General features: G+C 50.3%; 1 protein-coding gene across 14 annotated transcripts in view; it reads left to right on the plus strand.

Annotated features, from left to right (window-relative positions):
• Positions 1-12,817, plus strand: part of PACSIN2 (protein kinase C and casein kinase substrate in neurons 2) — a 132,317-nt gene that overhangs the window by 86,134 nt on the left and 33,366 nt on the right. For 13 of the 14 annotated variants that reach the window (XM_082739860.1, XM_082739866.1, XM_082739868.1 and 10 more), the window contains one exon: positions 6,893-7,030. In XM_082739860.1, the coding sequence (XP_082595986.1) occupies positions 6,971-7,030 (60 nt within the window). In that variant the 5' untranslated portion in view covers positions 6,893-6,970. Of the gene's footprint in view, positions 1-5,923; positions 6,075-6,892; positions 7,031-12,817 lie in introns of all 14 variants that reach the window. The other variant, XM_082739862.1, reaches the window with a different exon arrangement.

Here is a 12,817-nt window from a genome sequence, read left to right on the forward strand (position 1 = left end):
TTTAATGGTTTGGGTTTTTATTTTACCATTATTTATTTCATGATTGTGAAGACCCTTGGTTATCGGTTCATGTTTATCAAAGAAGAACAGGACTGATGTGTAGGAAGCGCTTCCAAGTTCCTGGACTGTGTTTCTGTGCGAGGCTGGTCATGGTCCCAGGTGGGATTCCTGAAAGGAGTCTAGGCTTGCTGGTCACAAATGCAGTTTTAAAAATTGCTGTGATTGCCCCTCAGCCCCTCCCCGCCTTCTCCCCCCATTCCAGCATTATCTCAGCCCAAGGCTTGGCACTCCTACCCCAGGGAGACTCACTCCTACTCTGGCATTTGGGATGGTTTTCTTGGTCGTCTTCTGGCCCAGGCCTGTCTGCTTGCTTCTGGCGTCTCCACCAGTCTGCTGCTCTGCCCCGGAATTGTTACAGGTTCCTTCTTGTTGGTCCACTGGACCCTTGCGGGGAGGAGAGGAGAGATGTGTGTCTCGTGAACTGGCACACGTGTGATTTGGGGGAAAGAAACAAAGCTAGGGGCACTCCATGGTGAGCGTATTTTCTTGGCTTTGTTTTTCCCTTCATGATGGGAGGGAATCGAGAATAACTCAGCGCACACTACTTTGTCCTAAAGGTTCACTTCAGAATCTGTTGTTCGGAATTCAGATGGCATTTTCCTGTCACCAAGTTAGGCTGTAAAAGCCTCTTTTGGTGTGTTCAGCACACAGTGTACTCCATGAGGCAGCGGGAGACTGGGAGCAAGTGCAGCCTTTGTTCAGAGGTGATGGAACCTGTTCAGCATTACATTTGAGTATTGTAGTTCAGTGTCTTCAGGAAGAAATGATCCGTCAACTACGGGGTGCCAGACAGTGAGACATAGAATAAAGCAGGGCCAGCTTCTGTCCCTGTCCTCGAAAAGAGCAGTACTAGCTCACTTGTCGGTCGCTTTGTACTTTCCCAGAGTTCTCCCACATCCGTGATCTCCCCTGAGCCTCTTCGTACCTCGGGGAGGGAAGGGTGCGGGTGGTGTCCCTGCCTTACAGAGGAGGACGGGGCTCTGGGGCAACCAGCGTGCGTTTCCACCCACTGCCACGCTGCCTTCCCAGGAACTTCACCATCCCCCCGAGAAGCACTCAGCTGATGAATAAACATACATTGTATGTTTTTGGCATTGGTAGATCTATTTCATGAGAATTCAGTACCATTTGGCATTAGAAACCTGCTTATTTAAAAAAAAAAAAAAGGAACCTGCTTATTTCTCAGCATGTCTCCTGGCTTAGCAGTGGTTCTGGCTGGCTCAGGGCCTGGAATGAATGAAGGCTGCAGAACCAGGAAATTTGCCTGACCCGATCTCCTTTGAAGGAACAGGTTTGTCAGTTCTCTTATTGCCCTCTGAAGCCTCAACTTCCCTGATTTAACACGTTTCTTTAATCCAGAGAGCACTAAAGCCAGATTTTTTTTTTTTTAAGATTTTATTTATTTATTTGACAGAGAGAGAGATCACAAGTAGGCAGAGAGGCAGGCAGAGAGAGGGGGAAGCAAGCTCCCTGCTGAGCAGAGAGCCCAATGTGGGACTCAATCCCAGGACCCTGGGATCATGACCTGAGCCGAAGGCAGAGGCTTAACCCACTGAGCCACCCAGGCACCCCAACCAGATTCATTTTTATGGTTAGAGATATTTGTGTGTGTGTGTGGGGGGAAATTCGAGTAATATTCCCTGACAGTCTGAGGACCTTTGGGGATGTTTTGGACATCTCTATTAATAAGACAGCCCTGAGAATCAGGCCCCCTTTGTGAGGGATTGGCCTCCCATTCAAGTGGGTCTTCCAGAGCCGGGAATGACTGGGGCGGATAAGCAGTGTTCTGCTGTGGTTGGGTAGTGTGGTATCAGATAGTCTGGCTTGAATCCTGGCCTAGCGTTTACAGGCTGTGGGCCCTTAACCAGTAATTTGAATTGTTGGGACCTCAGTTTCCTTCCTGTTCATCTTTAGCAGAGTTTTTGAGAGAGAAAAATCCATCTATAGGTCACATAGACCGCTGGGTAGTGCTAAGAGGTGCTTGGTGCATGGGAGCAGCTGTGTTACTGATTTTTGCCTACTTGGGCTACCAGGTGGGAAGCAGAATCACAGCTTGATTGACGCAGGCTTGCTTTGTTGGACCCAGGCATGGCCACCTTCAGCCAGGGGGGTATCATTTGGTTCTTAGTTACTGAACAGCTATGTGGTACCATTAGGCAGCTCTTCTAGTTCCTTCCTTGGTGGCCTTGTTTTCTCTGGGTCCTGGGGTCTGGCCTGGTCTGCAACGGATTCCCACTCAGGAGGGGGCACACTCAAGTGAGTGTGCACGTACTAGAACAGAGTACCATTGTTTGCCTGGACATTAGGGGGCTTTATTCAGGAGGCTCATTTGCTCTTAGAGAACAGGCCATGCCCTGTGCCCTCTCCTCTTACCTTAGAGCTCTTTGTCTGCAATTCTAGGCGCTGTAGTCACATGTGTCCCCCGCTCACTTTAAGGAGGGAGTGAAGTGATCCAGGAAACAAGCTGTGGGGAGGACCATGCCTTGTGCTACCCACGAGTGATGGAGCTATGGACGCTCCTTCTTCCTGTTCTTCCTTCTTCTGCCAAACTCTCTTCTTGAGTTCTCAATGGAAGCATGGGTTATTTTTGTTTTTCTAAGTTGCAAATACATTAAAAAAAAAAAAAGGATACCCAAGCTGATTGGTTCACTGAGACCCCTTAACATGGGGGTATTGGCACTTTTTCTTACCTCGTGTGAATACGTAGAGTAGACATTGTGAGATTGTATGTTGGCTGTCATCAAGCCTTTATTAGCAATTTCAGTTTATTTAAGATATTATTAATTTGTCAGAGAGCACAGGCAGAGGGAGAAGCAGGCCCCTCTCTGAGCAGGGTCACTCCACCCACTGCCCCCCACCCCGACATGGGGGTCGACCCCAGGACCCTGAAGGCAGGGACTGCCTGTCAGAACTGAAGGCAGATGCTTAACTGACTGAGCCACCCAGTCACCCTTGCTTGTGTGTGTGTTTTTTGTTTTTGTTTTTTTTTTTTAATTTGGAAGAGAGAGACAGAGATAGCAAGAGAGATAGCAAGGGAGAGCTTGAGCAGGAGGACAGGGAGAAGCAGGCTCTCCGGCAAGCAGGAAGCCCGGCATGGCTTGATCCCAGGACCCTGGGATCATGACCTGAACCGAAGGTAGATTCTTAACCGACTGAGCTGCCCAGTGCCCCCACACCCCCACCCCCACCAATTTCACTTTATTTAAGGCACTAAGAAGGCAAAGAATATTTCCTCTGTTTGCATTTGACAGATTTAACACTGGAGTCTTTCCTGAGGATTTTCCCACTAGTCTAGTCCAGTTTAGCTCTTTTCAGTTTCATTTCAATGAAACTGAGGCCTGGTTCTTGGGCTATTTGTATTCCCAGCACTAGCTCAGTTCTTGAAACTTAGGTCTTTGTTGAACGAATGAATCTGTTTCAGCACAAGCAGCTGACAGTGGCCGGGCATCCCCTCTTTCCAGTTTTAAGTTCAGACAAGACCATTGTCACTGCGATAGTGACACTTTCCAGTCCCCTCCAACTATGAGCCTGGGTATGGCTGATGTGACTGCTTTGGGGCCAGGAAAAGTGGCCCCAGGTCATTTGGGCCCAGGAAAAGTGGCCCCAGGTCATTTGGGCCCAGGAAAAGTGGCTGATCATTGGGCCACATTGAGTTGTGGAGCCAGTCAAATTCTGATCATGAAAGAACAAATCTCACTGTTTGTAGGGAGAACATTTCTTGTATGAACCTTGAAGGCTGGGAGCTGATTCTTTTACTTTTGTAAAATCACCAGTCTTGGATTTCCTTGGTCTCCCTTGACTCATCTTGACCACCCTCCCTGCTTACAGATAGGAAGCCCTTCTCCTGGAAACCCATGCAGAGCCGATCTGCCTGTCAGTCCCTTTCCAGCTTATCCCATACCCTATGGGGGAAAGCACTCTCATTCTTGCTTTCTTGATATTTTCCTAGCAGTTTACTCATAATACCCATAAACTGCTCATTATGTGTCATGTACTATAATAGGAAGAACTTGCATTTTAGGACCATAGAACCTGGTCTTGAGTCATGACCTCACCATTTATCACCGTTTATAACCTTAAACAAGTGACCTGACCTTCAGTTTCTCATCTGTGAAAAGGAAATAAGAATACCTACCTCGTGGGACTATTAAGAAAAATGAATGAGATGGTGGACAAAAGCTAAAATTGCACCTGAAGAGTAATTTGTAGCTTTAAATGCACAGAAAGAAGAAAAGAAGACAGGCAGAAAAGTAATGAGCGATGCTTCCATGTCCAGAGTTAGAGAAGGAACAACTTGAAGCCAAAAGTGGTAGAGGGAAGGAAGCTAACAAAGGGAAGGAGCCGAGGAAAATGAAGACGGATGTCCGTAGGCAGCTGAAAGTGGGCTAAAAGTGGGTTCTTTGAAAAATAAAAATGCAAATTGATAAATCTCTGAGACCAATCAAAACCTAATGTCAAGAATGAAAAGGAGGCACAACTACGGGTCCCTCAGTCTTTATAATGATCATAGGAGGGTAGTGTGAACAATTTCATGCCAATAAATTTGGAAAAAAATAAAAGATCACCTAGGTTCCCTGGAAAACCACAACTCTACAAAACCTACACACAAAGAAATAGAAAATAGATGAATAGTCTTTTCCCTTTTAACCAGAATCTGTGGTTGAAAGTACTTCAAGAAAACTCTAGGCCCAGGTTACTTAACTGACAAATTGTGCCAAACATTTAAGGAAAAATTAAGCCAATCTTATAGAAACATAAGATTGAGATAAAAGCACTTAGTAGAGTTATAGTAGAAACCGACCATCTGTTTGTGTCAAAACCATGACTGTACCCCAGCAGAAAATGAATCCCTCTGCCTGAACTCTGGGTTCAGGAGAGCTGCTTCTCCATCCGGAGCAGCCGTTCCCCGCGGCTGTTCCCAGAGCTGCCTATGCAGCCCTGCCAATGGCTTGATTGGGCCACTTTGAGACTCGCGTTAAGCCCAAAGCCCAGATAATTCCTGAGGAGGCTGCAGAGAGACAGCTGGTCTGGGTAGGAGACTTTTTGCCACTGCAGATGGGTGCTGGCGTGCTCCCAGGAGGACCCTGGCCAAGAGCATAGGATTGCTTAGAGAGGGGGGTGCTGTGAAACATGGCACCAGGGCCCAGCCAGAGCAGCCCATTGGCCTTTGTGATATCTTGGAGTTACAATAACATGCTGCCCTGTGATGACGGAGCAGAGGTCCAGACAGCCTGCTGGCAGGAAGAGTGGGCACGTGGTGTGCCCGGGCAATGGCCTGGTTATAGCGTGCATGAGTGGGGCACTCAGCTTTGAAGTACAATCATCGCTGTTTGAATTTATTGGCCATACAGTGCTCTGTTCAACTTTAGAAGCTGTCATATCCATCAGATTAAACTCTTTTAATAGCAACTAGATCTTAGGTTATAGGACACCGGATTTATTTAAACTTCAGATAGATTTTGGAAAACCTCTTGGTATGATGGAGAGAACATGACCTTAACAAACTTGTCAAATATTGTCTCCGCCATTCATTACGTGGGTGACTGTAGGCAAGTTACTTAACCTCCCGAGCATCAGTTTTCTCAACTAGAGAGGTAAAGGAATGATAGTGATAATAATTGCTGTCCAGTGACAATTACATTGTAACTTACTATGTCCACCCACCCCTGCATGTCTGGCCTCATTTGACCGTCACTATAATTCTCTGATGTGTATTTCATATTCATCTCCCTTTTATAGATAAGGCCATGGAGGCACAGAGAGGTTAGGTAACTTGTCCACTGTTGCTCAGCTAGTGAGTAACAGGTCTGGGATTGGAGCCTGTGTTCCTGTTCCTTACTATGCTTCTGGACTGTCTTCGCAGGGAATTGTGAGAATTAAGTGTGATCACATATGGAGAAGCACCTAGAACAAAGTCTTGCACCTTGCCGGTGTAGCAGTGTGTATCCGTCTGCCCTCCCCACCCTGCCGAGGCCCTCCTGTGGCAAAGCTGAGGCTTTGGACTTCTGACCGTGGTAGTTAGGCAAGCTCCGGATCTCTGGCAGCGTGAGCGGAAGGCAGGGTGATGGGAAGGAAGGTGGAGTTTGCTTTCCACCAAGAAGTCAGGGAGCCTTATGTGGCTCTGGACCAAGATCTGTGATCCTGAATGTCGTGGTGGGGGGTCCTTCAGCTTCTTCCCTCTATGAAGAGGTTAATTACCCCTTTACTCGCACCTGGATTTAGAACATCACCTCATGACCCAGCATTGATCCCTTTCACGTATTCGTCCTTACTCTCTCCAGCTGACCCTCACTCAGACGATGTCTGAATGAGCTGGTCTGGCCTTGGGGCTTCAGTGGCTGAGGTGAATCAGTCATGGGTGGGGAGGGGGGAGACAGTGCCCAACACAAGTGAACCATGGGGGAAGCTGGGGGTGGAGTCAGGGCTCCAGGGTGGATCATTGGTCCTGCGGGGTAGGTAGGGCAGGCTGGCGCCAGGCGAGCCAAGAGATGCAGGGATTCTGCCTGCATTCATGTGTTCTCCTACCTGTGCTCTTTCTTTCCAAGGGATGAGGAGGAGTAAGGTTATCAGTCTGTTGGTCTAAGAACATGAACTGTTCTCTAGAAAGCTCTTTGAGCTCTTCAGTAAGATGTTGAGAAGTTGAAGTTGTTAATATGAAACACACATACACACGCATGTAACATATGTGTATATAGACGTTATTATTGATTTTTCTCTCACCTCAAGGGAACTTTTGCCACTGCGCTGTACCAAAGCAGTGATGGGAATGAAGTTTTAGGATGGAGATGGCTCGTTTATTACAAAACCACAACAGTGTGCTTTTCTTTTATAGGTTTGTCTACGGATTTTGAGCATCTGAAGTTGACCTCTGCTTTAAGCATTTGCTGCTGCTCCCTCACTGCCTGGAGAGATGTCTGTCGCTTACGATGATTCCGTTGGAGTAGAAGTATCCAGCGATAGCTTCTGGGAGGTAATGCCCGTGCTTGCTTCCTCATGAACACAAAGACCAGGCTGATGGTGCCTGACAGACCTGGCTTCTCTTGGCCAGAATTGCGGGGCGGGGAAGGGGGACAGAGATGAGCAGACTCCAAACAGGCCAGACTCTGTGGTCAGATCCACATGGTGGCAAGTATGGCTAAACGATCAGCACGGGTGGTGAACTTCCCTGGCAAGGAAAGAGTGATAAAGAGACTAGAGGTTGGGGCGCCTGGGTGGCTCAGATGGTTAAGCGTCTGCCTTCAGCTGAGGTCATGATCCCAGGGTCCTGGGATCAAGCCCTGCATTGGACTCCCTTCTCAGTGGGGAGTCTTTTTTCCCCTCTCCCTCTGCCATTCCATCCTCTTGTGCTCTCTGGCTCAAGCCCTCTGTCAAATAAATAAATAAAATCTTAAAAAAAAGAGAGAGAGAGAGGCTAGAGGTTCTCGTCAGGGTCTTATCAGTCTGTCTGTTCTGGGATCTTCCTTCTCATGCTTAGCCATGACGTGACTTGGTGCTACATACACTCATCACTGGGCTTGGCCAGAGAGGCGGTGTTACTGCCGACTTGTGTGTGGAAAAGTGGATGGTGGTGATGTGACCTCATGCTGGACAGTGCGGGCAGGTGGCCAGAGGGCTGACCCACTGCCCTTGAGCCTGTCAGAGCATCTTCCTATGAGTCTACACCCTTGAGGAACTCCTTTCCTGATTTGATATTGGGGGGGTGGTGTTTTGTCCTAGAAGTCACTCTCCCTGAGCCCACTTTTTCCTCCTTGCTGCTTAAAGGGAAGTCCATTTTCTTGTGGCAAAACCTCTGGCACTTGCCACGCAGCTGGGGGCTTAGTGGAAGGAGCACTGGCTTTGTAGTTGGAAAGATCTGGGTTCTGATCGCAGCTGTTCCATTGCTAGCTGTGTGACTTTAGGCAAGCTGCTTGACTGATCTGAGCCTCAGGTTTTCATCTCTAAAGGGAGATGATACTGGCCTTCGAGGGAAACTGTAGGATAAAACAAGAGTATACGTATCAGCACCCACATGGGAGCTTTCCTGAACCTAGAGGCTCAAGAGGTGCATGAGATGGGGAGAATGCCAGGGGTTTCTGAGGACTAGCACGAGCTAGCTTTATAGACTTTTTGAATTGATTAAGTGTATAATTTTATCTGAGACCAAATACCATGTGATATTATTGTCTAAGAGAGACTGTGGTCACAGGTGCCCAGTTTTTAAAAGATGGGCAAGGAACTCAAAATCCTATTAACACTTTATGGGGTGCCTGTGTGGCTCAGTCGGTTAGGCGTCTGACTCTTGATTTTGGCTCAGGTCATGATCTTGGTGTCGTGAGATGGAGCCCTGTGTCGGTTTCTGTGCTCAGCGCAGGAGAGATATTCTCTCTCTCTCTCTCTCATAAATCTTTAAAAAATTCTGTTAACACTTTTCTTAAAATTGGGGGAGGTCATTATCAACTGTTAGCTGAATAGTTCATTTTATTAAAAGTATGTGTTTCATGAGCAGCTACTATATGCTAGGTCCTTTAAGGCACCAGTGGGAAATGGGACAGCTCGGCTGGTAGCAGCCTTCCTGGTGGGTATCCAGGCCAGAGCTCAAATTTCAGTAGCCAGAGAGGTGCATCTGCCCCAGGAAACATTTCACAGAAGGCAACAAAAGTGACAATAGAATCATAGTTGAGTCCCAGCCACCTGCAGCAGCAGCTCCCTGGCATTGTTAGGCGCATTCTCATGGCACCGGGGCGAGGGTGGTGGTGGTGCGATGCCAGGAGCTGTTACAAGATACAGTTTGGAGGTGCCTCTGGGACAGTGCTGAAACTCGGGACTGCCTCTCACCTCTGTATGCAGGTCCAGGTTCACGGGCAGGACCCATCTTGCTTGCTTGCCCCCAGGGAGCCTGTGGCCTTGCTGGCATTGCAGAAGCACTTGGGAAGCCGGCAAGGGCTGCACAGAGCTTTCCTGGCGGTTCCTGGGAGGCTGCTCTTTGGAAAAGCAGGTCCTTGCTAGTTTCAACACTGAGCCAAAACTAGATAGTATCCTTTAGAGCTGTGGGGGAACTTTGTATCTGTGGTGACATTACCCTCGGTACTAATCAGTACCCGCCTTGAGCTAGATGGTGGTGCAGAAACCGGCACACACAGCGGAGCTTGTGAGCTGTAGGCCAGGGAGGCAGCCAGACAGGTTCAGATGCGTCCTTTGGAGCCGGGTGGCCTGGGCTTGAGTCCCTGCCTTGGGGGTGAAGGGGGCACTTTGGGCAAGTTACTTATTTTTCTTTGCCTCAATTCCTAATCTGAAAAGTGGGGGTAAAAAATGGTACCTATATCCTGGTGTCGTAAGAGTTTCACAAGGAAGGCACATGTGTAAAGTGGTGTAGGGCGTCGGGGCAGGTGCGGGCTGGGAGCTCTGTCCCTCCGATTCGGGAGCTGGGGGTCATCTGCGCCTACAGTTGGGAGCATCGTTTGAATTACCCAGTTGAGGGCAGCAACCACTCTGGAGAAGTTTGGCAGCTAACTACAATGCTGTTACAGAAGTCTTTAGCTGCTGCTTTAAAAAAATAAAAGTAGAAGTTGCCAGCATATATTAAATCAAGCAGCTTTAACAAGCCCTGTCGCTGATTTAAGCTCAGGCTCCCTGTTAAATTCTTAGCGGCGATAATGTCAGTGGACAAGGACATCTCCTTTGGCTGAGGAACGCTAAGGCAGTGGTTTATTTTCTAGTCCGGCCCCACTCGTCTTGGGACGCTCTCTGGAAATGACCCTTCAGCTTGGAGAGATCAGCGGTGCCGTTGTCCTCCGCCTGCCCAGCGGCTGTCCGCCGGACCGAGGAGCCCTTCCTCGGGGTGAGCCCATCCCATTCAGCTGTGGCGACACGGCTGTGTGCTGCCAGCTCCGTATCTCTCCAGGCTGCCGGCAGGGTCCCTCTTTCCCTCAGGAGGTGTCTTCTCACTGAGGTGACCCTCAGACCAGTACAGATCTACAGAAAGCCTTGTGGTCTCAAGGTGGAAAAGTTGTTGGGCTTAGTTTTACTCATTTCCACTGAAAGGTACTCACTGGAGTGGGTCATTCCAGAATCGTCTTCTGCGTGCTGGCTATATGCCTGCACAGGCCGGACATGACTCTGTGCACCAGCAGCTTTTGGCTGTGACATCTCGAGGGAAGCCTTCATGGGAGGAGACTGACACTGGGCGGATCGTTGTATGCAGTGCTGTTAGATTTGCTGGGGGGCACAGCAGGAAGTGGGCTCCCACTGGGGGCAGGGCAGGAGAATGCGCTGGAAGAGGAGCGGGGTTGGTACTCACTGAGCACTCATGTGTTCGCTGGAGGAACGAGTGAGCAAGTCCGGGGAGGAGAGAGCACCCACAGGGACTAATGCCTAATGGAAGTATCTGTAGATATCCGGAGGGCATTTCTGTGTTACCCAACTCTTACAGTGAGCCATTTAGAAAAAGGGAGCGGGGGCACCTGGGTGGCTCGGTGGGTTAAAGCCTCTGCCTTCGGCTCGGGTCATGATCTCAGGGTCCTGGGATTGAGCCCCACATCGGGCTCTCTGCTCAGCATGGAGCCTGCTTCCTCCCCTCTCTCTCTGCCTGCCTCTCTGCCTACTTGTGATCTCTGTCTGTCAAATAAACAAATAAAATCTTTATTTTTAAAAAGTTGGGGGGAGCGGGCTCTGAGTCTCGCAGTGAAGCCTCCTGGAGGAGAGAGGACGATGGCCTCCGTGGTGGGCGGGGGTTGGGTAGTCAGTGGGGCCAAGCCACAGTCTGTCTCTGAGCCTCATGACGTTCAGAGGAGAAGGACATGCTGCCTGGCATCACCAGAGAAGGCGTGTGGGGTAGTTAGGGCTGGACTTGGAGATGGGACAGCATTCCAAGTTGGAGTAAGTCTGGAAGCCAGAATGAGCCCGCCGTTGCAGAGGGCTGTTTTGGAGGCCAGAAGTCATATGGGATGGGCAGGATGGGGCTAAGGGAAGGCTGTTCCCCACGTGGGTGGCTTCTTCAGCAAGCTGGAGCCTGGCATGTCCTCCTTACAGGCTTCCCGGTGTGGGGTAGGGCAGCTCAGTTACTTCTGGCGAATCTTCTGGCTCACCCCAGGAGCCTAAGGGCCCTCCTACTGTGTCCTTAGTTTCTAGGCTCTGTGTCTGGGTCTTCTCAGAGGCCCTGGGGTGGGGAGAGAGAGCCTAGGCTGCAGGTTGTGGGCCTTGGCAAGTGTCACCAGGCCTTCCTAGGAGAGCCCGGCCTCCTCCACCTTCAGTGGGCTCTCGACATACAATGGCGGGTTTGTCGCCAGCAGGCCTGCCGCTGCCTGAGTCTCCAAGGGCTCACTGGCCGCTAGGCTGGGAGGACAAACTGCTAATTTCAGGAACTGGGTCCTGAGTCTGCCTCGTTCTGGGAGGCAGGGGTTCTGCTCAGCTGTCAGCCATCTGTGCGGTTAGAGCTCAGATCTCCCCGGAGAAGCCAGGCCGGGCTGACCTGTACTGCGTCCTCTGTGGGCACAAAGAACCTTTGAGGAGAAGAGTATTTGGGGATGAAGAGAACATAAATATCTTGCTGGAAATGTTGTGAGAATGTTAGCCTGCAAGAGCTGGCCTGTGACTCCGGTATTTACCATCTCCTTCAGAGAAGGCTCTCCCTGCAGCTTCCTCTCCGACTGTGGAGACAGTGTCACACGGACACATCCCCACATGGACTGGCGTGCACTGCTCCCATCCCTCTGGGACAATTGCGTAGGTGACATATTTAGAAGATGCCACTGCCCTGTGTAGGTGGGTTCCATGGGGCCTGATTTGACACCTGCCATGGTCCAGACCCACAGCTGAGTCCTGGGGTCCCGAGACGAGGATGTCGTCTTGAGGCCCCAGAGCCAACATGTGCCGCGTCGGGCAGTTCATGGACAGAAGGACGAGGGGATGCATCATCAGGCGCGAGGCAAGAAATTGCCTTGCCTCCATTTGTTCTCCGGCCACCCCTCGCTTAGACAGACCCAGACAGAGTCCCCCCGTCCCTACCCCTATGTGACGGCTTGTTCGTGGGTGTATCAGCTTGGTTGTAATCCCTGCTGTGCTTGGGCAGAGCTCCCAGCAGGCTGGTGGCATGCCTCGATTTCCCTGACGTTTCTCAAGGAACCACTAATTCATTCTTTCAGGCAAAGTAGCATCTGCTGTGTCACGACCAGGGATTGGGCCACTGGCCTCCTCTGTGCCGTGTTCAGTCTGTTATCTACCTGGGGCCCGGGCAGCTCATCCAGAGAAGCAGGCCTGTGTGACTCCTTGCCCTGGCTGGGAAGCTCCAGTTTTTTCCATCAGCTGCAGAGTAAAACCACACTCTGTAGCATAACGAAGGCATAAGCATGTGTTGGTGGCTCCTGGGCCACCTGGTCCTTCCTGAGGAGCGCTGCCCGGGACGGCTCTTCTAGGTGCCTGTCAGCAGAGAGCTGCCTCCTTCCTGGGTGTCTTTCCTCAATCTGATCTCCATTCCTTTCCCAGCTCCTCCTCCAGGCAGCCTTCCTGACCTCTTCCGGCAGGCTTAGGTGGACTTCCCGCCTGCCCATCCAGTGTGTTTGCTTCTCCCTCTGGGCTCTGAACAACCTGAGGGCAAGGACATGATTTCTGCCCCCGCCCCCCATGACCCCTCTGTCCCACGCATGGGTGTGCTCTGATAAGTCATTAGACTGTGTGCACATAAGCTATATGCTCATGGTCTTTGTGCTTCTAACATGGTGGTAGTGGCCAGCATGTATCGCTCCATGCCAGAAGCCCACTCTGGCTTATATGGTGCTCTCGA

The sequence above is a fragment of the Mustela nivalis genome (genome assembly GCF_964662115.1).
Source record: "Mustela nivalis genome assembly, chromosome: 7".
NCBI lineage: Eukaryota > Metazoa > Chordata > Mammalia > Carnivora > Mustelidae > Mustela > Mustela nivalis.